This window comes from Euleptes europaea, chromosome 3, assembly GCF_029931775.1.
Source record: "Euleptes europaea isolate rEulEur1 chromosome 3, rEulEur1.hap1, whole genome shotgun sequence".
NCBI classification, from domain to species: domain Eukaryota; kingdom Metazoa; phylum Chordata; class Lepidosauria; order Squamata; family Sphaerodactylidae; genus Euleptes; species Euleptes europaea.
In genome coordinates, this window is record NC_079314.1 from 91,370,500 (window position 1) to 91,397,236 (window position 26,737).

Consider the following 26,737-nt stretch of genomic DNA (forward strand, 5'->3'; position numbering starts at 1 on the left):
CTGGGGTACCCGCCTTGGGTCCTGTGTAAGCGTAACAGTCACACATGAATTGCAGGTTCTCCTCAATTCCCAAGCGTGGGATGCCCAACTTGGATTGCAAATCCAGTGTGTGGTGAGGAGGCTTTAGCCTCCCACCCTACACGCAATTATCCTGACCTGAAACAGGGTGTGTGTGTTTGTGTAAGGGTGTGTATTTGGCCTCTTGAGGAAACTCAAGATTGTACACGTGGGTTTTCCCAGCGGGCCAAATAACACACTTTTCAGACCATTGCTGGTTGGGAAGAAGGCAGTGGGTGGGGGTGGGGAGGCTGAAGCCCCCTTCTTCACTTGCACCACAGTCATGATCTTAATTGGACATCACATGCACAGGAACTGAAGTCAACCCACATCTCTCGGATGGCTGTTATACAGGGTGGGGACCCCAGACCCAACCTATGTCCTGCGTAATGTGTGAATTAGATTTTATTACCAGTCAACCTAAGCCTGTGGTATTTTAGAAGCAATGTATGTTATTAGATGCTCCTTTTAAAGCAGATATATAGTATTTTATGCTGTTTATTGTGTTTCTGTATAGCTTAATGGCTATAAATGTTTATTGTATTTATTTATAGCCTTTACAGTGGGCCAGCTGTGAAATTTGAGAGCTGATGGGGTTTCAAATGTTGTCCCTGCTACAAATTCAGTTGGTTTGTCTCAGCAACAAATGAGATTTCAGATTACTGAAAAAGGTTAGGGTACAAGAGAAGTTGTGCCCACTCCCCTGTTGTATCTGCGTAACTGGAAAAATGAAACTTTGTTTTCAGCTTTCTGTTCCTGTTATTGGATTCCAGTAACTCCTCCAAACATAAACACACACACACAAACCTTAGCTTGTGATCTTCTGTGTACTTCTTTTTATTTGGGGAGCAGCGACAGTAAGTTCACGGGTACCGATTCTGATTCTAGAAGCAGACATATCCTGCAGCCAGAGAGTTTGATCCTGTTTTCAATGGAAGCATGGGATTAGTTCCCTCTGTTTCCATTTGTTTCCTGCCTCACCCACCCCAAATGGACTGACTGTGGTATGCAAACCTATTATAATGAGAATCACTCTACCAAAACAAAGAAATAGCAGAAATTAATAGAGCAGAAAAATGCTCCCTTGGAGAAAGAGAGAGCTGTTCATGGTAAAAGGGCTTCACTACTAATCTCAGGTCTGACTTGAAGTGGAGGATAGATGGGCAACTGAATTGGTTGCTTCGGTGTAGACTATATAGAGCAAAGGGAAGAAGAAGCCAAAGAGAGAATGATGAGGGTACAGGCAGCCACAGGGATGAGAGGAAAGGGCTGTGAAACAATCCTAAGGAGACAAGTTTGCTGCCTTGCTCAGGAGTAAATTAAGAAACTTAAATTGGGCAGTAATGTTGCTGCATGTCTAAATCATGCAGGTCTTGCCAACATGCCTTTAATTAAAGTTTGTAATTACTTAGAAGTTGAGCATTTACCAGACAAAACTACTGTTGATACTCCTTTTCATCTTTTACAGCAAAGAGCCTTTTGTTCTGGCAGGTTTTTGTTTAAAGCCTGAGTGGCGTTTTCTGTCTTTTGTTCCACTGAGCGTGTTGCCAGCTGTTTGGATAAGATATGATGAATGGGCAAAAATCTCATGAGTGTTCAGACTATTCAGACCTCCACAGCACGATTGCAAGAGCTTTGTTTGGATGATAGTTTGTTATGCAGATCGTTGAATTATATCATTTAATGAGCGGACAGGTCCGTGTGGGTGGACCGAATTGTTATATGCAATCCAGAAGTGAAAGTGAGCTGGTTTGGGGTGTGATCCCAAAAGCTACAGAAGAGGTGGGGATCACCTGGTGACAGGAAGGCTCATGATATCAACAGTTCTTTTGTTCTATGATCAATGTGGCTTTAGCCTCACTGTCTACTTCATTATGGGGCTGCTGCTTCATGCGCCTGGTGTCATGGCACAATAATAGTCTGTAGTCAGTCAAAGAAAGGCAATGAGTGTGTGTGTGTATGTACAAATTTTTTTTGGGGGGGAGTCGTTTTATACTTTCTGAGCCTTCCTTCCCCCCTCCAGGAAAAAATAACCCAGAACAGAAACTGGTGATGCAAATTATAAACTGTTTCTTTCAGTTCGTTCAATTCTGTTAGACTCAGGTCCCACCTTTCAGCCTGTACACAAAATGCTGGATCCACGTACTTGCTGTGTTGTTCTTATCGTCACCTTTTCCCCCAGTAGGCTGTGGAATTGTTTTATGAGAATTTTTTAAAAAAATGAAATTTCTGAACAAAACTTTCAAAAACACACTCTACTGCCAAAAAAGTTTTTTTCTTGTAATGGGAATGTAACTGGAGACCAGACAAGGGCCAAGTAACTGGTTCAAATGGTTCTTTAAGTACATGCTATGGGACCTGGTATAGGCAGCTACTATATAGAATGGAGTAGTGTAGTGTTTTTTTCCATAGCTACCTATGTTGGGTCAATTTATTGTCTTGCTGATGTCTCCATTCTCCTCCTGCCTTGCCCTGGGCTTGAGACTTTCACCTTTAAAAAAAAGGAAACTATGTCATAGGGTACCTAGAATCAATGTAGGAATTATGGGCAGAATCTGGTCAATCAGAAGAAAGTAAGGCGTTCTAAAAGAATTGGCAGGCTATACTATGGATTGACTTGGAGATCTATTTGAATGTTGTGAGAAGGTGAATAGATTTCCCAGTGACTGTTAAATACCTACTCAGCTTATTACTACAGATATGTCCCTATTAAGCCCTTAGTGGTGTCCATTGTCCTGAACTTGCTAATGAATTCTAGTTCAGCAATCTCACATTGTAATCTCCCCTTGAAGCCTCTCTGTAGGAGAACTGCCATTCTTAGGTCAGCAATGGAATGTCCTGGAAGGTTAAATTTTATTCTTCCTGGCTTCAGAGTATTGTGATTTTTAATATCAGATTTATGTACACATTCTTTGGCATGTATAATGTTGGAATATGAGCAAGTGAATGAATCTGAGATGGTGTGGCTGGTGTTGTTAGGTCTGGTGATTGTGTTGTTTGTCTCTATTAACAACACAAAATGGCAAAGTTGCCATTTTGGTTTATTGCATGTATTGTTCTCATAGTATCCATCATGAAACTTTCTTCTTCAAGATTTTGCACTTTCACATCTCATTGTGACTTTTGGCTGTATAGCTATATATAGCTTTTGGCTATATGTACCGGTAGTTGTTTTGCAGCATCATATAACTTCAACCTCCACAAGTGCACTTTAATGAAAATGTGAAATCAAAAGTGTTGTCAGTGGTTTCTTTCCTAATATTTTGCCCATGTGAGATTATGCTCAAGATCATTTCTTGTTTCCAGCATAATTCTCTTTTTGTAAAACTGCATTTTAAAAAAAAGTCAATATCCTTTGCACAAAGCCAGGGTGGCTAATAAAATAACATCAAAAATATTGCGCTGAAAACAGTTCATAAAGCACATTTTTAAAAGCCCAAACAAGGTGACCTTCATTGTGTAGTATGATATGTCTTTTTTAAAATAAACACACCTTCCTCATCTGTCTGAAAGAGAAGAAGGCAATGTAAAGCTGCTTTGGGTCCCCACCTGGGGAGAAAGGGTACAAATGATGTAAATAAATAAATAAGGCAGGTCTGAAAGGGAAGAACATTTCAAAGAGCTAGAGTGGAGGAAGTCTGGCCTTACCTTCCTCTATAGAAAGAGGCATGAATGAGACCCTCAACTAGCCAGTGGTGGGAAAGGGGGAACGCAGGGCCAACCCCATGAAGGATGGAGTCAGAAGCAACACCTTAAATTGAGCGTAGAAGTATGCATTACTGCAGTTGCATGGACATAAGTTGCATTTTCTTGATCGTCAACTAATTCGCTGAGCAAATGAGATCTTTGGTTTAACTTGATCATTCATTACTGCATTTATACATTTTTTATGTTTGTAACTTGGTAGCTTTGAACGTTGAGATCTGAGTGAAGTCTGGTACGTGTGTTTAGGATACGATTTCAGGTACCAGCTTGTCCCTCATATTCTTTTTCAAAAGAGTAAGAGAAACACAGAATACAGTGCAGTATTTGTTTGAAGATGGGGATTGCAATAGAAGAGGCCATGCACATTCAGGATACATTTGTAAATTTCTTGTGCGTTTACAGAAAATGTGTAAGTGCCTGCCCAAGATAGCCCACAAAATAAAACTATACAATGAAAACAATATTAACATTAATAACAACTCCATGCATAAAACAATTACAGTCAATTCCTGAGGGTCTGGGCTGAAAGTCCTCAGGAGGTGTGAAAGTTGCCACGCCGGTGGCTATGCCACTTGCACCGGCAAGACTGGCACGGATGCTGACGTTGGGGCGCTCACACCGGCTTCCCTGGACTGCCGCGGCAGCACCACTCTGGGGCGCTGGCTCGGCCTCCCGCTGGCATCCCAGTGGTGCAAGTCTGTGTGCCGTTGTCCCCGGTGGTGTTCTTGGGGCGTTACAGGGGGGCAGAGCTGCCAGTAGACAAGTGTCCTGACCGCTTTCAGGCCAGGAACACCCCTGTATGCCTCAGCAGTGCTGCGCCAGGTTTTTGCTGGCGCAGCCTCGCCTTTCTCTATGGGGCTGTTTTCTCCATTTTCTATTTTTTTGTTTTGTTTAAAAAAAGGCTTTTTTAAGCCTTGCAGCAGCTGTGGAAGCTCTTTGGAGGCACCATGGCAGCACCTTGGCTATACCGTTCCCAGCCACCGCAAGGCTCAGGAATGGGCTGCCCATAGCTTGAATTGGTCGTCAGGCTGGAAGCAGACCATAAAAATAATCAACAAGATGTTAAAACCTGCACATCCTCTCTTGCACCTATTATCAAGAGAGGTAGGTATGTTTGAGGCCTCTCAGCACTGTGCTTTATTAGTTTTTAAATTGGGCTGTTTTTTCAATGGAGCAAGGACAAAGAAGGCCAGCAGCACTGGTTCTGTCCAGTGACTTATTCCCACACAAATCCCAAGAAATGAGCAAAGAACTGCTTAACTTCAATTATCCCTGTATGAAAAACATCCAGAAGCCTTGGTAGAAAGCTTCCTTTAGGCACCTCAGCTTTTTGCTATTATTTCCCACTGTCTTGTCTCCTATATGAGTGAGCAGCTGAGGTGTATAATAAGGGAAGGGCTCTTTTGCTGATCTCACTGGATTAAAGAGCCCACTGTCTGCCTGGAAAGTTAGAAATAAGGTGGCTGAGGTGAATAATTGTGTGTGTGTGTGTGGGGGAGTGCTTAGGATCAGGGAATGTGCTGGAGTTGATAGGAGTTGGCCACACTCAGGTCTCGCGCCTGAAGTTTCTTATCCCCGTTACATGTGATCCTAAGCCCTGGCAACATCTGAGGTTTTTGGTCTGTTTTCAAAGGCATAACTACATAGAATGCTTTGTAGTACCCCAGGGGTCCTTAAATTTATGACGAAACGAATAAATATGGCAAGAACTCACATTCCTTGAATAAATGGTGGCAAGAACACATATTCCTTGCAAAATGTGAACATTTTCCTAGCCGCAGGCAGCTCTTTTTCTGTCCACAAGGCCAGGTTCTGGCCATCCGTCCAGGGGGACACAATCTGTCAGGAACTACTACTCATCAACAGACAGTTGCATACCCTGATTTGCTACCAACTAGGAAAAATAACAGTAAGGAAAGCATTTTTCAGAGAGTTGTTGTTTCACCATTTGGACTTCTCTTGTCTAAGTAAAAGCTATTGTTTTCAGTTTCACTTGATTTCTTTGGATGCTGTAAAACACAGAGTAGAAAAAATTACTTGGAAAAATATGGCATGTATTCTGACCATGTAGAGGAAAAACTAATATTTGTGTATACAGATGTCATGTGGCATTATTCAACCTGCACTCACCAGAGGGCAGTATGTGTCTCATGTTATCTTTAGCCTCTGGAATGTCTAATTACACACCTATCATTTAAAGTACTCTCCTTTTCTCTCTTTTTCCTCCCCGTCCCCTCAATCTTTGTTGCTTCTCTTGTCTTCCATTCCTCTCAAGTCTTGGCTGGCTTGCAAGAAATTAAGAACAGGATGTTTAAGATCATGAAGTGTATAGCTTTGTATCTGGCTAGTAATACGTTGCATTTATGCAGCACTCTGGAGTGGTCAAAATGCTTCATGTATATTATTTCAATTCTTTCAACAATAACATTATCCCCATATGCCAGATGGGGGTTAGGATGAGAGAGTGTGACTTGCTAAAGGCCACCTGCTTGAATCTGTGGTAGAAGTAAGATTTGAACTTGGCATTTCCTTCTTCTCAGCTAAGTCCCTTGCTTTTGGTCCCTTTGCATGTTTACTCAGAATTAGGGCCTAATTTATTAAAGAATTACTTGCATGTCAGTAGCCATAGTATTGCATTCTTGGTCACTGTCTCAGGGCTAATGATGAAAAACAAGTTGATTCTTTTGGGCTTCCTGAAATGCCACATTATAGCCTAGCATCTTAACACGCTTGATGAGCATTGCACACACACAAAAAAAGCTGCCCTTTTGTGGATGTCTGGTTCTGTAGGCTTGTGGTGATGCGTAGTAAGCTTTCAGCCTGATGTACATAATGGGGCTCCATGTGAGCAGCTGGCAATGTCAGGGCACCAACAAGCATAGCAAACTTGGAGAGCCACAGAGCCCCCCAATCCGCCAAGGATTCTATTTTCACAACCAATGTAGATGCATATCTGCATTTGCATTGGGATGCTCATCTGGCATGTTTGGCAGTATAGCTGCATCTGCACATCACTGTCTGGGGCTGTAAGTAATTGTATGTGGGTAGCTGGCGTTTCTTCTCAAGTCCAGGTATCCAAATTCTGTACTCTTAAGTACTGCCTTTTCCCATATAAAGCTACTCTCATCAATTTAGGTTTGTTGACCAGCTGCTTCATGAAGTGCTTTCTGTTTTGATAGGTCCATTTGGCTGTGATTAAGAGCATCAGCCTTTTGGTAGTAGCCCTCCAGAACAGTCTACCAGAGCAGGGGCATAGACTGCCCACCCTCCTTAGGCTCTGTAAATTGTGCAAGGCCACCCAGGCTAGCCTGATCTTATCAGATCTCAGAAGCTAAGCAGGGTCAGCCCTGGTTAGTATTTGGATGGGAGACCCCCAAGGAATACCAGGGTTGCTATTCAGAGGAAGGCACTGGCAAACCACCTCTGTTAGTCTCTTGCCATGAAAACCCCAAAAGGGGTCACCATAAGTCGGCTGCAACTTGAAGGCACTTTACACACACACCCTGTTTCAGCAAGCTTTTCCAAGATGATTGTATTTTCTCGTTGTTTTCTGGCTGTTAGTGGACAAAAAGTCGGCTGGTAGTGTTTCTAATTTTGCTAGTTCCTCTGTTGTTTTTCTTATTGGTATGTTTTATTATATTGATCAAAGTCGCTTCCAGCACAGAAAGAGGCACAGTACACATGTTTGAAATGTCAGCAAACACACTAGGGGTGGATTGGAGCTCATCTCCTATGAGGCTGTGTTGCTAGTTATATTGTTGGCACTCGAGAAAGGGTTATGCTGTTACCACCACCTTTGCACTATAATTGGGATCCGATCTCATATTAAAGATAAGTAGTTTCTTGTTCATTTTTTCTGAAAATAGTTTTGTTTTTCTCTTACACTTTATAATAAGTTCACCAAAGGCCAAAGACAATCTATGGAAAAAAATTGCTCCAAAGGGTTGTTTCAGTAATGAAAGTTGCTTTAAAAGGAGATAACTCAAACAGCAATTATTATATAACTTGAGCAGTGGCTGCTATGTCATGCATAACAATAAAAAAGATCTGTTTTGAAAGGACTGGAGTCCTTCTCTGTGTTTTACCTTATTTGCTCTCTTACATGGCAGGAAGAAAGCAAGACACAGTAATCGTGTTTAAATACTGCATAAAAAAATGTTCAGCATCCATGATTTTTTTAATTGTTAGTGCTCATGTGCAATTGCTATCATTAATTTGGCATTTTAAATCCACAGTTGATGTATATATTGCCTTCTCTGATCAGCTCCCATTCTGTAAAGAATATTGGCTTTAAGATTTTGTCATAAGCAATGTACATGTTAGAAATTCCCAGTACACAGTGCCTCTCGGTAGCACTGTGTGTGAACAAGATCTACGGGTATGGGTGGACTGTAAGCTGAATATGAACAGTCAGTGTGATGCAGTGGCAAAAAACGGCTAATGCAGTCTTGGGGTGTATCAATAGGGGCATAACATCCAAATCGCAAGATGTCGTAGTCCTGCTATACACTGCATTGGTCAGGCTGCAGCTGGAGTACTGTTCAGTTCTGGAGGCCCCACTTCAAAATGAATGCAGACAGAATGCAGTGGTTGCCGAGGGGAGTGACGAGGCCTGGAAACCAAGCCCTGTGAGGAAATGCTGAGGGACTTGGGATTGTTTAGTTTGGAACATAGGAGGCTGAGGGGGACATGATTGCTCTCTTTAAGTATTTGAAAGGCTGTCACTTAGAGAAGGGCAGTGAGCTGTTCCTGTTGGCAGCAGAAGATAGGACTCACAATAATGGGTATAAATTACAGGCAGAAAGGTACCGGCTGGATGTTAGGAAATTTTTTTTTACTGTCAGAGTAGTTTAGCAGTGAAATTGGCTGCCTATGGAGGTGGCGAGCTCCCTTTCACTGGCGGTCTTCTCTGTTCTGTAGCTATCAAAATTTGCTCTGAAAAGGTGGGTATAGTCAATAATTTTAAATCCTAAGTTATTAAAATTTTGGCCATATTTTTAGAGAATATTTTATCTGGGTTTTTATTAATCATTGATGTTGTATTTATAATGTAATGTAATTGTACTTTTGATTCCATCAGAATACTCAGACCCAGATGAGAGTCTTAAAAGAGTCAGTATTCCTTAAAAAATGGGACATACTGTACCTATAATGTATGTGCTTCCTAAAAACATGCATATCTACAAAGGACCATGTGCACCTCCAGTTGCCCTGTGGTATAGTCAAAGGTCCATAATACTGAATGGTTTTTCTAGATTTCCTATGTCTTACTAAAATCTGTAATAAATACTCTTAAATCCAAAGCATAAGGTACCAGGCTAGCATGTCTGAGATTACAGACTTGCCACCTAAGGAATATATTGATGAGTGTGATATGTTCATTGGATATACATATACTTTGTAAACTAACCTTCAGTTGGACCACGGGCCGTAGGCTGGAACTGGTGCTTTGTGTCTTCCTCCTGCCTTTTTATGGAGTCTAGTTTCATGGGGTCAATAGAGCGAAGTGGGTGGTAGATGGAATAGCATGCAGTTTCTTCCTACTGTCCCAATGTCATTGCCTACCTCAGCTGGGTCCCATATTACAACCTGTTGTTTAATAATCCAGAAACTAATGTAATTGGATGCCCTAGTTGGGTATTAAATACAGGACTGCTTTTAGACAGGCTTCACAATCCCCACAATTTCAGTTTGGAACCTTACTCTTCATATTCTGTCACATCACATGAAGCTATCTGATACTGAGTCAGACTGTTGGTCTGTCAGGGTCAGTATTGTCTGCTGTGACTGGCAGTGGCACTCCAGGGTCTCTGGTTGAGGTCTTTTACATCACCTGCTGCCTTACCCCTTTAACCAGAGAGGCTGAAGATTGAACCTGGGGACCTTCTGTGTGCAAAGCACAAAACCACAGCCTCTTCACCATTTATTTTATCTAAAGTGTAAGAGTATAAAAGCCCTGCTGGATCAGACCAGTGTTCCACCTAGTCTAGTACTCCTAGTACTCCTAGTACTAGGTTTCAGAGGTTTACTACCTGTGAATATGGAGGTCACTTTTACTTACCATGGCTAGTAGGCATTGATGGATCTATCCTCTGTGAATCTGTCTAACCCTCTTTTAATGTCATCTATGTTCATGGCACCTTGACCAGGCTAGCCCAATCTTGTCAGATCTCAGAAGCTAAGCAGGATCGGCCCTAGTCAGTATTTGAATGGGAGACCACCAAGGAATACCAGGGATGCTATGTGGAGGCAAGCAATGACAAACCACCCCTGAACTCTTGCCTTGAAAACTCTTCAGGGTTGCCATAAGTTGGCTGTGAATTGACAGCAAAAATAAATAAATGCTCATGGTCATCACTACCTCCACTGGCAGTGAGTTTGAAAATTTAATTGCTTGTTAAATAAAGAAGTGTTTTCTTTTGTCTGTCCTGTATCTATTATCCATCAATGCGTGCCTCCAAGTTCTAGTATTATGGGAGATGGAGAAAAAGCTTCCTTCTCTCCAGTTTCTCCACCCAATGTTGAGGTGTAATTCACAGGTACACAAAAGACATCGTGTGGTCTGACAAATTTCTGCAAATAATCCTGGGGCCTCCGTGAGAAGAGTGAATCAAATTCAGTAGGTTGTTACTATTACTTTTGATTCTTTTAGTTGATAATTTTTGTTTTAATCCTTCCCCTTCAGGTTTGACGGACCCACGGCTCATAAGTGACTGCACTCACAAACATGATGATGGTAATGACTGGGGTCATGTCGGTGCCCGAGCAGGGCTCCACTGCCAGCACCCTCGTGGCATCTTCCAATTTATCTGGGATGCCTGAGGATGGCATACCCACTGCTGTGGAAGAGCCTATATTCCTAATGACGACAGCAGCTCAAGCCATCTCAGGTTTCTTTGTGTGGACAGCTTTGCTTATCACCTGCCACCAGGTAAAATAAATAAATACAATCCTGATTTTTTAAAAAAATTTCTCTCAGTAATGATACCTTCCCTGCTATTCTGGGGTGGGGTTTCTTCAGCTGTGGTAAAAAGGATAGTAAATACTTGGGCGCTGGGATGGTGCTGTGTTCTTGTTCCTGCTGGCTTTGCTTTGGTACATTTTTACACCTTAGTCCTTGGAGGATGCCTTCTCAAAATCTAATCCTGAATCTCAATTAGGACATGAAGCTATTGCGATTATTGGTTCTTGTGATGCTGCTTCTCCACTCACACAGAGTGCCTAAAGGTAAAGGTCCCCTGTGCAAGCACCGGGTCATTCCTGACCCATGGGGTGACATCACATCCCGACGTTTCCTAGGCAGACTTCGTTTATGGGGTGGTTTGCCAGTGCCTTCCCCAGTCATCTTCCCTTTACCCCCAGCAAGTTGGGTCCTCATTTTACCGACCTTGGAAGGATGGAAGGCTGAGTCAACCTTGAGCCGGCTACCTGAAACCGACTTCCGTCAGGATCGAACTCAGGTCTTGAGCAGAGCTTGGACTGCAGTACTGCAGCTTACGACTCTGCGCCACGGGGATCCTTACTTACAGAGTGCCTACCACCCTCTTAAACCTCTCTCTGAGGTTATGGGGCACATGTAGGTCAGGATGTCACACTCAGCACTCTTCCCTTCTCTTGTAAAATATACAGAGAGCCATGACCATTTCATACCTCAGGTCCTCTTGCTCATCACAGAGACATCCACAGACATGGTAGCCTAGTCCCCTTTAATAACAAGCCCTCACTCACAGTGTTTTTTATATATACAAGACTCTTCCACTCGCTCTCCCCACCTGTCAGCTGTTGGGCGGGGAAAGAGAGAGAGCAGCCAAAGAGTCCTGTGCCCTGGCCGTCTGGCATTCAAACCCAATGGGGTGGGCGGCAACCGGTTTGAATGCCGGATGCTGGCCGGCCAGGGCACAAGACTCTTTGGCCGTTCTGTCTCTTTCCCCACCCAACAGCTGACAGGCGGGAAAAGAGACGGAGCCTATAAGATGCCCCCATGTGTAAGACGACCCTTATTTTTTCTTAATTTTAGGTTAAAAAAATAGAGGTCATCTTATACATGGGGTGTCTTATAGACAGGAAAATACGGTAATTTTTATTTATGGTATTAACATAACACTGAAGAAAGTAAGGTAGAAGTTACAAAGTTTCGCTTCCATTGAACTTTTGAATTGTGTTCCTATTCCCACAACTTTGGTTACAAATTTAATATTTCTTTGGTTACAAATGTAATATTTTCAGCCTGCTCTAAGCCTCTTTTCTCCACAGTTTTGCTCAGACATTCTCCTTTTGCCTCTCAACTCAGCAGCTGCCAACTCCCAACTGCTAACCTAACTGCTGTTTCCCAACTGACCCCCTCAACATTCCGTCAGCTCTCATTGGTTGCTCTGAGGGAGAGGCAGAACCCAGCCTGTCCATCACAGTTCTGAAAAGTGCTTGGAGTAGGTTAAAGTGGTGCCTAACTGCAGCCCTGAAAAGAGAAATTGGTTAGACAGGCTGCTCCATGTCAGACTCACTGAGCCTCTCCCACTCTGCTCTGTTGCATTCTTGGATTGTGCTATATTGATGGAGCTGCTGCCAAAAATGGCTGGTTGTTGCATTAGGAATAGTGCAGCCTACTTTCAGCTGCAAGCACTATCCTTGTTCCGTGATGTTATCGTCTGTAGCACGTATGAGCAACTTCTGTACTCTTATTTCCGTGTGACAAAAATAGTCCCTAGCTGACCACACTTCCATTTAGAGTGTAGGTTTGGCCACCACTTAATGCTGTGCCTTTGAACAAATTCCTAGGTGACCGTATTGGCAGGGCTTTTTTACTTAAGGTGTAATCCAGAAACTCAGTGAATAGGTGATATATATATGGGAAGTACTTTCAATGGAAACTTAGTTGTTTTCCTGTAGAATATTGAAAGTAGCATTGTGTACTGTATTTCTTGCTATTCCCATTGCATTGTTTTGTAATCTGCCTTGAGTCTCAGTGAGAAAAGTGGACTATAAATAAAGTAAATAAATGCATGTGAACTGCCAAAAGGAAATTGGCACTTCTACCCTACTGGAGAAGATACATTATGTGTGGGAGAAATGTACTTGAAAACCCCAGAGCTGGGCAGGCTATGGCTGTTTATTTGTAAGACTATAGCTGCCAGAAAGTTTATCCACAAACTCATTTCCACTGCTTTCCATACACATATAATGCCCAGTTCTTTACCTTAACTATGAGTCCATGCCAACAACTTGTAGGGAAAAGCAAAGCAAAGGAATGCCAAAGCTATGTCTTCTGTCATGGTGTTTGTATCAAGAGGCAAATTGGTTTGCAGGCCCAAGGCCTTTTATTCCATAATCCTAAATAGTGGTCAGTACTACATCTTCAGAGCCATGTGAGCCACTGACTTCTCTCATATTAATTTGGTTGGCTGACTGAATACTTCTGCACAATTAATTGAGGCAGAAGGCTATGAAGATGCTGAGCCATGATTCATGAGGTACAATAACCTTTTGGCTTTATCTTTCCGTTTTGTAGTTCTGTCTGGTTCTTAACGCAAGGAATACGCAACTATTGATCAGTTAACATTTCTGCCTGCTGTGTCTGTTCTAATGATGAACTCTCTGTACAGGTGACTTCAGCAAACCTAGCTGCTCTCTGTAGAGAAGAGGAGAATTTCTCTCTCTCTCTTTGTTCTTCTGCTCCAGCTTTTGTGGTTCAAAGCTTGGCTGCCATGTTTCATCAGGTTCATGCAAGCCAAATTTATCGTTCCCTTTTGTAATGCATTCTGCTGGTATCCTCATATGATGAGTGACTCATACAAACCCTACAATTTATCTACCTGTGTTTAGCTCTTGTGTGTTAATGAACAGAGAAGTGACTGTCAGAGAAGCTAGCTGGTTGTTGACGCATCTAGCTGAGTTAGATTCAAAGGAGAATTAGTCACCTGTGAGTCAGAGTAGCATCTACTATGTCCTTGACTCAGGCAGCAATTACAAATCTCATCAATGATTCTGTTTCAGAGCATGACGGCTGGAAAAGCATCAGTTGCTGTTGGCGTTTGGTGATGGGCTTGGATCCACTGGAGAGTTTCCATGTTGGTGATTTTTGCCAATCTCCCCTCTCAGTCTGCTGCGTAGTAAAAACTCCCCATTCATGTTGTTCAGGGGGCTCCCCCCCAGGAGCAGCAGTTTTGGGGTAGGGGGTGTTGGGGCTGCTGTGGATGGTGAGGAAATTGCACTCTGTGGCTGAGAACATTTTCCATCTGTGAAAATTACTGGTGGATCCAAGCTGTGTCATGCTGTCTAGACTGTGAGCAGGATTCTGGCCCTAGTACTTCTCAGGGGTTGTAGAATTCATTACCACAACAAATGCTGGTTGGTTTAAATGGCTTTGGCTTTTAAAAGGGAGACAGTTCATGGGGGATGGATCTCTCCAAGGATATTATCCTGGATAGTTATGGAATCTTTGTGTTTAGAGGCAGAATACGTCTGTATACCAGAAGCTGGGGACAAACAGAGGAATGCTTCATGCCGTCCTTGTAACCTTGCGAGAACCATTTGTCTCTGCACTCTTAGGAAAGAAAGTTGGACTAGATGCAATTTTGATATGAACCAGCAGGGCTTTCCTTAGATTTTCACGTATCAGTTCCATAGCTAGCTATTATGCAATGGCCAGGATTGGCTGAACAGAAGTGGGATGCTGAGTTAATGTGTATCCTGAGCTTGCTTTGGGTGTGGCATTTCCTTCCTGACTTTTAGGAATGTTGCACAGCTAATTCTTTGGTTCACTGTGAAGCCTGGGAGTCACCAGAATTGAAATGCTCAGTATCTTTCCACTACATCTCATATGGCTGGCTGGATACAATGACATTATAATAAAGCCCAAAATGGGAGAGGGTGTTGTGCTAAAACTAACTAGCCATTGCACCAGTCCAACGTTGTTCATGGTGGACATTCTGATGTACTCTTTATTCAGCATGTTCCAGCTTTTTAAGGATTTTAACTGATAATAGAAACAATCTACTTTATTGGGGAAATTTTTTATTAAAGATACCATTCAATTTAGTTACAAAACTGTCAATGAAATCTTTGGAGAGCATTGATGGGATTATGACCTCACGGAAGCTGTGGCTAATATACAGTGCTAGGAACTCCTATGCCATGGGTAGTAAAAGTATTTTGTGTATGTGTTTTAAAATTGGTTTTGTAATAGTTTTGTACTGATTCTTATGAGGCCTCCATGCCTGGATTGAGATTAAGGAATGGTATAAAATAGCTTAATTGTCTTGCCTTCTCATTTTGGAAAGGTGTTTTTTTTATTATTATTATTCAGCTTTCCATCCTTCTGAGATCGGTAAAATGAGTACCCAGCTTGCTGGGGGTAAAGGGAAGATGACTGGGGAAGGCACTGGCAATCCACCCTGTAAACAAAGTCTGCCTAGGAAACATTGGGATATAACGTCACCCCTTGGGTCAGGAATGACCCAGTGCTTGCACACCTTTTAAGTAAACATTTCTTTCCATAGATACTCTATTATTTACGTAGATATTCTCAACTTTTCTCCCCACTGATGTCCCAGAGTTGCTTAGAACATTGTTCTCCCCTCCTCCATTTTATCCTCACAACAATAACTTTGCGAGGTACCGAATATACTCGTGTATAAGCCGAGTTTTTCAGCCCCCCAAAAAGGCTGAAAAATCCCAACTCGGCTTATACACGGGTCAATACTGTAATTGGGCGGTTTCTCCTTCGGAGCCGCCTGAATCGAGCTCCCGCTGGCCAGCTGATTCCCCACCCCCACCCCCAGCGCGCTCCCCCCGGACAGCTGATTCCCCCCCACCCCCCAGCACACTCCCCCCCACCCCCCCAGAGCGCTCCAGCGCTCCAGGTGATTCCCCCCCCACCCCCCAGCGCACTCCAGCTGATTCTCCACCCCCCCCAGCGCGCTCCAGCTGATTCCCCACCCCACCCCCCCAGCGCGCTCCAGCTGATTCCCCCCCACCCCCCCCAGCGCGCTCCAGCTGATTCCCCACCCCACCCCCCCAGCGCGCTCCAGCTGATTCCCCACCCCACCCCCCAGTGCGCTCCAGCGCGCTCCAGCCGACCAGCTGGTTCCCCCCCACCCCCCCAGCGCGCTCCCCCCCACATCCCCAGGGCGCTCCCCCCGGCCAGCTGATTCCCCCCAGCCCACCCCCACCGCACCGCGCCTTCTGCTGTGTGGCGGCAGCGGCAGTTTCTTCCCCCCCACCTCGCCCACCTCACCAGGGCTGGTCCTCCCGCTCTACAACTGATCCGCAGGCCTCCAGCGGGCCTTCTCTGGGCCTCTTCCTTCCGCTCTAAAATGGCGGCCGCCATTTTAGAGCGCCTCTCCCGGGGCTCTTCCCCCTACCCCCCTTGGATGGCACTGGGGGTAGGGGTGGGTTGGGAGGGCCCGGGAGGCCGGCGGGAGGGCGACCTGGGGCAGGGGCAAGACCATCCCTGCGCTCTAAAATGGCAGCCGCCATTTTAGAGCGCAGCATTACCAGTAAAGGGAATTTCTTATTGACCCTCGGCTTATATGCGGGTCAATAAGAAATTCCCTTTTCTGGCCTCAAATTTGGGGGGTCGGCTTATACTCGGGTCGGCTTATACCCGAGTATATACGGTAAGTTAGGCTGAGAGAAAATGGCCCAAGGTCACCCAGCAAACTTCCACAACAGGGTGGGGATTTGAACCTGTACCCCCCCAGCCTAACACTCTAACCACTACACCACAAGGAGCTGTATCAGTGAATATGATGACATACTTTGAAATACCTTACTCTCAACTGACACAGATTTCATTCAGATCCCCAATTCAGTTTTATAAAAATAAAAGTGCTTGTTGAAAGTGCTTGCAAATATGGATCTTTCACTCCAGTCCCTTCCCTCAGCAGGCCCTGAAAAGCTGATGCTGAAGGCTGCGAGGCCCACATGGACATACAGCCACATCGCCTAGGGGATGCAGTGAGGAGAGGCAACTAGGTGAAATTGCTCTTGGGACAATGGAAGCACCGGTGGTGGAAGAGGAGCCAGATTTCATCTGGTTCCCTCCCCCCCTCACACACACACACAGCAGCCACATTTTGTCCACGTGAGACATACAACCTTGAGTATGTCTCAGGAGATGCTGGCGGGAAGGGGGGCAGTCTCTGGAGGAAGGTAAAAAAGTTTTATGAACACCACTGTGTTGGCTCGTCATTGGATGCAACCAATTGTAAAACATTCATTTGAGATATATGTAAGGCTATTTGCTTTGTAAAAGCAGTTTGCCATATAGTAATTATTCCACTTGAACAGATGTAGAGTTTCTAGAGAATGCATAAACGAAGTGAATGTTCTTAATTAGGTTATAGTCTCTAAGGAGACGGTGAGAGCAAAGAATAGCTTTAATGTGGTGCCTAAATTTGCATTCTCAGTTTTCCCTTGTTTCTCCCTCCTTCACTCAGACTCGGTTTACATTGTGATCTGCCTCTGATCCCAGTGTCCATCTTTTTTATCACCCAGATCTACATGCATCTGCGCTGCTACAGTTGCCCCAATGAGCAGCGCTACATCGTACGGATCCTGTTCATTGTGCCCATTTATGCTGTCGACTCGTGGCTCAGTCTCCTGTTCTTCACCAATGACCAGTACTATGTTTACTTTGGCACTGTGCGGGATTGCTACGAAGGTAAGGTTTTAGAGGGTATGGAAACAAAGCTGAGTGAGGGGAATATTTTGTGTGAGCCTGAAAGTATGGGAAAGGAGGACTCTTTCATGGTTGTTCTATAAGTCCTAGTGAAAGGTTAAGGTTTATATGCTTATAGGATGGGAAAATGATCCAGTACACAAGGAAGACTACAGTGGTAATGGGTGGTGCGCTAGGTTGCTGGTAATTTCTGTTGTTCAGTATAGCAAGACCAAGTGAAGTTGAACAAAGGTAAAATTTTATTGGAATCTAGGCATTCCCCTCCATAGTATGAGAAAGTAGTTCAGATGAAAATAAATACCTACATCAGCACCAGAGAGAGATGAGAATTAAAGAGGAATCAAAGAAGAACATGCAGAGAGCCCAGACTCTGGTACATGGTATAGGGGATTATGTCAATAGTTTTTCTTCAGTAAGAAAAGAGAATTTATAATTGGCTCAACAAGCAGAATACTACCAAATTCATGTGAAAAGTCTCTCTCAAAATATGGATGACTTTTATGCCAAGAAATAAGGTCAAATGAAAAAAATGCAGCTGGCTAACTGCTGATCCTGTATCTTTGGAAGATGCTTTCTTGGACATATATTAAATGGGCCGATTCCTCTGATCTCTGTGTTATGATTATGCTTCTTGTGGCTTACTGTTGAAGCTGTTCAGAGGACAACATACTCACACATATATGTGACAATGACCAGATTTTGGCTTCCAAAACCAAGGGATGCATAACATTTCCTCTCTTATCCCCTAAACGAAGAGAACTCTCCAATTGAAAATGGATCTACAAAACCAGAATTATACCCAGAGATAGCCTACTGTTGCCAGATAGGCCCAAAGGAAATAAAACAAACTAAATAACAGTTGTTGTCACCTGTAGCTCAAACCAGTCCCAACACATCAGTCATGACCTGCAACATATCCTGGATAATTACACTTCTCTCTCATAAGCCTGGAGTGACGGGTTTAGGTTAGCCCTCTAAACCTAAAACAACTTCTCTTCTACAACTTTGAACTACTCAGCTGAGGCACAATTTCAGGAACCAGACTATACAACAAATCAAATGCTGTTTTTGTCCTCCTATCTATCCATTGATGCAACATGATCTGAATTCACTCTTCTCTACTTAAGGATAGGTGGACTCTCATTTTAGCTGTATCTGAAGAAGTGAGCCGGGACTCACGAAAGCTCATACCCTGCCAGAAATTTTGTTATTCTTTAAGGTGCTACTGGACTTTTGCTCTTTTCTACTGCTACAGACAGACTAACAAGGCTACCCATCATGCTTAACAAATGTCATTTTGTTTAACTATTCTTCTGTAACTTCTTGTATCTGATTATTTTGTACTAGATTTTGTTAATCCTAATTTTCCTAGCAGTAGTTGGAAGTAGCCTCACCCAAACTGAGTGGATTGATTTCTCTCTTTTTTTAAAATCTCGTATTAAACCAGTGTCTGTTTATAGCATCTCTCCTGCCCCCCCTTTCTTTTGTGAATATAAAAACATGATCCTACTGGATGTATGCTCCAGCACATTTGAGGCACTAACTTGCAAAAGCTTATGCTGAAACAAATTTTGCTAGTTTTTTAAAGTACCACTGGACCAGTGTTTTATTCTCCTGGAATTATTTTGAATAAATAACAGCAGCTCTTGCTTTTGGTGCTCAGAAGAGTCCATATGGGCAGACGTTCTAGTATTCTATGCTACCTGCTATCTTTGGTCTAGGCATCGCCTGTTATCATTTTCTGAGCAGCAGTATGGAATCTTACTCTGAAGGTTGGAATCTTACTTCAAAAAGCACTTCATGTGTTTCCCCGTCCCCGCCAAAAGCGGGAAATACTCTTTGGAGCCTTGCGTAGGTTGATAATGATATTTTCTTGAACCACTAGCTCTTTGTAACACCCAGTACTTTCAAAGTGAAGACATTATTCTCAGTGTCAAGTGCATCAAACAACATTCACATTACATTGTGTACTTAAAATAAATTATTCAGCTTGTGGTATACTTGCACACATGAGTATTCTAAATTGCAAAACTTTGGGTTTTTTACTTGGTTGTGCTACTAATCATATTCATCCGGTTTCCTTAAGCCTTCCATGCTTAAAGCTGCTCTCTGATCTCTCGTTTGCAAGACTGTATAGGGATCGCAAATAACTAAGCGGAATTAATTGCTGCTAGTGATGATTCTTTGAATGCTACACCTTACAGACCACACAATTTACCCCTTTATCTTTGGAAGAGATTTTTGTAAGATGGGGCATCTACAGAGACTGAAGGAGTTAAGTAGGGATTGTACTTCTCTGCCCCTCCCAACTTCTTCTGGTTTTAACACTTGCGTGACCATCAGGAAATGATCTAGTGAAGCTTTTCCTGGCATGGAAAAAAAGTTTTATCTACTGAATTTTAACTGGCCACTCAAACTTTTAAAGGCACAGGAGCCCTGGCAGAACAAACATCATCCTAGGCAGAGTATTTCATATTCCTGTGATTTGGTGGGTACAGACCTCATGAGTTAAGACAGCAACTTGAATTCTCCCCAGTGAACAAAACTTTTGAAAGTTCCTGGCACAACCCCTTGTGTGTGACTACACTAAAGGGCATTCTAAGAACTGTGCTTTAGCAAGTAACTTCTATTTATTATTTTCTTGGAAGAAGCTGTACTAAGAGGCTACAGTAGCCTTAATTTGCTGCTGGCCTTCATGGCTCTATGCCTTGTATGGTGTTAGTGCAATATATGCTACTTCAGGGGCCCTAACACATGGACAACTTGACCTGATTGAGGGATCAGTGTGCCCTTCATGCCTCTGACAATGCCTTGGGACTTGATAGCAGATGGCAGGTGCGCGTGTGTGAACGCACAATCCAGAGACCGTTTTTTGTTCATCCCCGTTTTCCCGTTCCCTTGCACTTGCTGGGTTTGTGTATACAAAGGCCCTGCAGGAAGCCCGCTGCTCTGTGAAACTCATCTCCTAGCAACAGCTATTATCCCCTCTGCCTCGCCTAGGGAGTTTGCAAACATCGCAACATCTGCTCAGAGGGCCAGCCCACATTTCTAAAGTTCACAAGTTTGTCCCACTTAATGTGCTGTAGGCTGAGGTTTTGGCCCTCCCCTCTTGTGTCGTGCTTAGAGAAAGCAGGAAACAGGAGAGGGTGGGAATCTGTCTTTGTTAAAAGGGAGCCTTTTCCCTTGGGAAAACTACCCTTGGAAAATGTTAACAGAATATCCAGTTTTTAATCCTAAATTTAGTTCATGTCAGCCAGTGCTTCAGAGCAAGTGTATGTGTGTTCCCTCTTTTTTTAAAAAAAGTAATAATTTTTATTGTATTTTTATAAGGTACAGAAAAGAAAAAAGGGAAGAGGGAAAGAAAAAATAAGACAAAAATAACATATCGTGGTCTGTTTCCAAATTAGCCTACTTCCCCTGTCTTACCCCCAGTTTTTTCTTATGCATGTTTTTATAAATGCGAGTTTTATACAGGAATCTCTGCTACCTCATGATTTCTTTAAAGGTTTTAAGAAATAATCCTTTTTGACAATTAAATATCTTCTTACACTGGGAAAATGTTAACGATACTGTTGCCATAATTAATGTCCTTTTTTTAGGATGGTGAAAGTACATTGGGAAAGTCTGTCTTCTTTTCCTTTTTAACTTAATGTCCATCTAACTTAATGTCCTTAATGCCAGTGTGGTGTAGTGGTTAAGAGTGGTGGATTCTAATCTGGAGAACCAGGTTTGATTCCCCACTCCTTCACATGAAGCCAGCTGGGTGACCTTGGGCTAGTCACAGTTCTCTCTGAACTTTCTCGGCCTCACCTACCTCACAAGGTGTCTGTTGTGGGGAGATGAAGGGAAGGAGATTTTAAGCCGGTTTGATTCTCCTTTAAAAAGGTAGAGAAAGTCAGCATATAAAAACCAACTCCTTTTCCTTTTTCTGCTGCAATTAACCCTTCCTATTTTAGAGGGCAGGGGAAGAGGCCTTCTGGAGGGAGCAATATAATTTGGTTTTCCCTCCCACAAGAGAACTGAGCTTACTTTGTGAATATTTGAAGGTAACAGGAGATTTGTTGAATTGATTGAAGTTTCCCTCACAAGGTAAGCACATTAATTTTGTTGGGCACCATACAAATCCTGTGATAAGAATTGAGGGAAAGTCTCTTGTGGTGCTAATGTAAGAATAGCATTTGAGTATAGGTTAAGAACATTTGTGTGCTCTTGTCGGTTTTCATGGGCTATGATTATATCTTCATTCTGGGCCTTGCTGCCTTTTTTTGTTTGTTCTGGAATGCAGAAGAGGAGTGATATGACAGCTGGCATTTTACCAGGAAATTTTCACTATGGAAAAGTGAAGCTAGAAGTAAGGGCCATAAGAGAGATCCTCACAGAAGAGGGCAGCACAGAATAAGGAAGATATATTGTAAGACCACTTCCCCGTAACTTACCACAGGTCCTCTACAAAAGAGGAGGTAAAGGGGGGACATGATTGCTTTCTTCAAGTATTTGAAAGGCTGTTACTTATAAAAGGGCAGGGAGCTATTCCTTTTGGCAGGAGAGGAGAGGACTCACAATACTGGGTATAAATTACAGGCAGAAAGGTATCCGCTGGATATTAGGATTTTTTTTTAATTTTTTTTTACACTAAGAGCAGTTCAGCAGTGGAATTGACTGCCTAGGGAGGTGGTGAACTCCTCTTCACTGGCAGTCTTCAAGCAGCAGCTGGACAAACGTGTCAGGGGTGTTTAAGACTGATCCTGCATTGCACCGGGGTTGGACTAGATGGCCTGTATGGCCCCTTCCAACTCAGTGGTTCTATGAATAACTCACTTTATGCTTAGAGATCTTCAGACTTCCAGAACATTCTCCTACTCCTGTCTTCCTTCAGAGACAGCCTCTTCACGAGCATCTCTCTCCTCATTGGCTTCATCTGGAAACACATAGCAGACACTCTAACATTTGGTTATAGAAATTATAGGACCAAATGATACCATTAGTTACCTGAGGGTCTCTTACACCTGCATTTGAACCAGCGTGAGAGTGAGAGAGCTCAGTGATGTGTTTCTCAGCCGTTTGTGTTGACCAAACAAAATAAAAGAATAAATAGACATAAATCTGACATTCAGAAATCCTGTGAGTGGACAAGAGACCTCAGTGTCACCGTTTTCAAGAAATCCATTCTAGGGGGCCTGAAGTGATACAGAGGAATTCAAAGGGAGAATAGCTTATTAGTGTCAGTATAAGTCCCCCCCCCCCGAAGATTGGTATATTATTGTTTTAATGTTTGTTTTTTTCTCTGTCACTGTACACAGCTTGATAATCTCATTACCTGCCTTGAGTTGGGTTGCTCAGGAGAAAGGCAAGGATATGAATATTTTAAATAAATAAACACATTTAGATTTCATTGTGTAAATTGGAGCCTAAGCCAGGGCAAAGTGAAGCATCTTTCACAGCATTCTCCTAGTGTTCCCATCTAGTTTTCAATAGCAGTGGCTCCCCTTTAAAAACAAGGTAGAGTATTACTTGAGTGTAAAGATCCAACCTGTTTCCTTTTGCCAACCATTCTCCTTCTGGCTCCTGAAGAGGGATAACAAAGTTTAAAAACAAGCTGGTCTTAAAGATTTTGAATAACTGTATTTAAACTTAGATTATTCAAGGAGTGTGAGAACATACACTTTCCTTGAGTAACCATAATCTAAGTCTAGGGTGTCTAATGGTAAGTTTAATTTTAATAGACCATATAGAAAAAGTGTACTCTCAGTAATCTTTACAGCAGGTCATTATTGTTGTCCCTGCAGTGCAAATGGGGAGAAGGGTTAACGTCTGAGATGAGGTTCTGAACAAGGAATGTGCACCAGAATTTGGAATTGTGACCCTTCAGATTTTAAAAGTTAATTTCTGAATTTTCAGAATTCCATTAAAGTCAATCAGGGGGGAAATTTCCTACTAAAACCAAGGCAAAACAGAGCAAGTGGACTGTCTGGTTTAGCATGCAGAGCATTAATCTTCAGGGAACAGCAGAGGGATTATAAAGCAGTTATGTCCGCCTTTTAACTTGGAAAGGACCAATGAGAAGGTACTTTCTGTTGTCTGTGCCTGCTTCAGGATTCCATAAGTGCAGACAGGCATCAGTCACAGACTGTGCTCCTACCACACCCCCTTGATAAAACCATGGCAATAGCCATTAGAGGACTGACAGGCCCCTCCATGTCCCCGCCCGCCCCCCATCTGGGCTGTCTGAGGAATATATTTCACTTTCATTTCCCTGGCATGCTTGGCCTGCTTTCTGTAGGAACCAGCGCAATTTGAATACTGGGAATTATTCCAAATATCTGGAGTTATAACATTTGGGTTGGGAATGTGAAATTGGTTGGGCGAATTCTAGATGTTTCTTGAATCCAAATTTCACAGCCCTGCTAGCAACTTACCCACTTACAGCTAGCCTAGTGTATTTCCATGGGTGAAGCTCATGTTGTGATATTCTAGATGGGTAAGAGTGTGTATGGATTCCCATGTGCTTGAATAACAAGTGCCAAGTTATCCTTCCTTTAAAAAAGCTGACTAAAGAGCCGGTGGGTCATACTGAAGTGTACCTGTCAAGTGTAGCACGTTGGTACTTGATCTATATGTGGATAAAGACCTTCAAAGAAAAACAGAAAATGTACCAGGAAGTTGTGATTTTTTTTTAAGGGCACTTCCCTGTCTGCTGTGCTACATTATCAGTATTCCAGAATGACACTAGGGAGCACTGTGTTTCTGGAAATGGCATCTTAATTGAACAAATCTTGGTTTCTTCTGGGAGTATTTTGTGGAAGAATGGCTCAAAGTTCAAACTGAAGAGTTGCATAACTATTTTGGTAAAGACGAGGTTCATGGAAAATAAATTGTACACGGACTAAATCTGTGTATGTTTACTGAGAAGTAAGTCATACTTAGCTAAGTGGGACTTACGTCTGAATGTGCAGAATTTTAACACTTAATAGTCTTTTAAAAAGGTAAAGGTCCCCTGTTCAAGCAGCGGGTCATTCCTGACCCATGGGGTGACGTCACATCACGATGTTTCCTAGGCAGACTTTGTTTACTGGGTGGTTTGCCAGTGCCTTCCCCAGTCATCTTCCCTTTACGCCAAGAAAGCTGGGTCCTCATTTTACTGACCTCGGAAGGATGGAAGGCTGAGTCAACCTGGAGCCGGCTACCTGAAACTGACTTCCAGCGGGATTGAACTCAGGTCGTGAGCAGAGCTTTTGACTGCAGTACTGCAGCTTACTGCTCTGCGCCACGGGAATCCTTAATTGTCTTTTAGAGAAGAATGTATCCAGAAATGTTCTTTGTGCAGTAAGATCATAGTCTGGAGACTCTAGCATGTGCTGAATAGCCAACTTAAGAGTGCAATCCTAAGCAGATCTACTCAGAATCTTACTGAAGTCTATTCAGTGGAGCTTACTTATAGGAAAGTGTTCTTAGGATGGCACTGATAGAGTTCCAGTGGGACATCTTTAAGGCTAGCCGAGATAGCTGCCTACTGACTTACTCTCTCTTCTAATGTCCTTAAATGAAGACTAAATATTTTTGCATCACTAGAAATTGCTTTGTTTTTATCTGTGTGTTTCTCCGACCTCACCAGTGGTGTCGGGTGAATTTCACCTTGAAAGTTCCCCACCACCATGCCTGTAGCTGCAGCTGCCTATAGTAACTTCACAAGGGCATTGACAGCCCCTATTCCACCAGTGGAACGTTGACGTGTATGATTCTTTGGAAGTGAGGACCAATTTGAAAGGTGGGAGATCCATGAATGGATGACCAGAGTGTTTTTTATTCGGATAGCAATTGGGAATTTTGGCCCTGATTTGGATTAGGGCCATGACATAGAAGGAGGGGAGGGTTGAGCCCCCTCCCTGCCACCATTGTCCTAAATTCAAAACTCCCCCTCCCCTACATAGAGAGTAGCAATTTGCACAGTGGGAAAACATACAAGCACCAACACCCAATGGCAACTATTTAGTAATACAAAATGTTTGTATTAGTGGGGAGCTCCATTCTGGCTGAAAGGTGGGAATGGCTCTTTTAAATAAGCTTTTTGTCTAGTTTAGCCCTGGAACAAACTAGGGATTCTCTTCCATTCTCTTCCAGGCAACTTCTTTACTTTGTTATACTGTCAGTATATTGAGCGATACTGCTGGTTTTCTCTGTTTTTGCAGCTTTTGTAATCTACAACTTCCTTAGTCTCTGCTACGAGTACCTTGGAGGGGAGAGTTCTATCATGTCAGAGATCAGGGGGAAGCCTATTGAGTGAGTATGCAGTGTTGTCTTATATAACTTACACCTATCTTTCCTCCTTTGGTGGAAATGGGGTGTGCAAGGAAGCATGCATCCCTGTATGATGAGGTGAGCCAGTGCTAGTGGCAGGAAGGGGAAGGCCACCCAACAATCTGTGGCTGGCGGGTCATTGAACAAAGGTATTGCACATCCTCCCTCCTCGGAGGGCATATGGAGTTCACCCTCCACTCCTGCAGAGGCCTCCGATTGGGACAAGAGGAGGGTTGGATCTTCACTCTGGTCCACACCTCCTCCCATCAGACTCTCCCTTCCCCCTCCCACCCTTCTCTCTGAGCTATCTCCGTGGAGGGAGGATTAACCCTGAATGTCTTTCTTGGCCCTGGGCTGGAGGAGATAAAATATCTCCTTCCAGTCTCTAGAAGTCTCCCTCCCTGTCTTACCGGTTCATGGGGAGCCAGCCGATCCTGGATGTTGCCTCCCATCCCTGAGAAAGGCTTGGGAACAGTTTGTATCCCTTGTGGCTAACTTTGCTCTGGCCTTTTCCCTGGCCCAGCCCCATGAGACCGCTGTCGGGCTGTGGAGGCACAGCTTTGGTTTCTGGCCTGCCGGGGCTTGAAGCCACGTTGCCAGCTCACCACCCACTTCTGCCACCCTGAGGAAGCCCTGGCCTGGCAGCGGCGGTGACCACCAACCTTGCCTCTGGAGCTGTAGATGAGACCTGGGCCCCCTTCTCGTCCCTGGTGAGGGGCCTCAGCCCCGCCCTCCTGTTCTGCTCGTGCCATTGGAAACTCGACAGCGAGGCACACATGGCCTGATCCCTCTTTTGTGCTTACTGCTAATTGCAGCAGAATGTTTTGGGCCATTATGTTAATTGCGTATGAATTGTACTTGCAGCCGTTTTGCTCTTGTCCTCTCAACTATCTCACTGTCTCCATTCAGTGAATGGAGTGCCTTTTGGCACTGATGCTGTACTTTCATATTAACCAGCATTGTTATTCCTGTACGCCGAGCACTTTGTGTATTTTATGGCGC

The 26,737-nt window shown here is 43.5% G+C and overlaps 1 protein-coding gene across 2 annotated transcripts in view; it reads left to right on the forward strand.

Annotated features, from left to right (window-relative positions):
* Positions 1–10,541: 10,541 nt before the first annotated feature.
* TMEM184B (transmembrane protein 184B) overlaps positions 10,542–26,737 on the forward strand; it is a 29,044-nt gene continuing 12,848 nt past the window's right edge. For both annotated transcript variants that reach the window (XM_056846682.1, XM_056846683.1), the window contains exons 1-3: positions 10,542–10,693; positions 17,257–17,422; positions 25,627–25,717. In XM_056846682.1, coding sequence (XP_056702660.1) covers positions 10,577–10,693; positions 17,257–17,422; positions 25,627–25,717 — 374 coding nt within the window. In that variant the 5' untranslated portion in view covers positions 10,542–10,576. The remainder of the gene's footprint in view (positions 10,694–17,256; positions 17,423–25,626; positions 25,718–26,737) is intronic.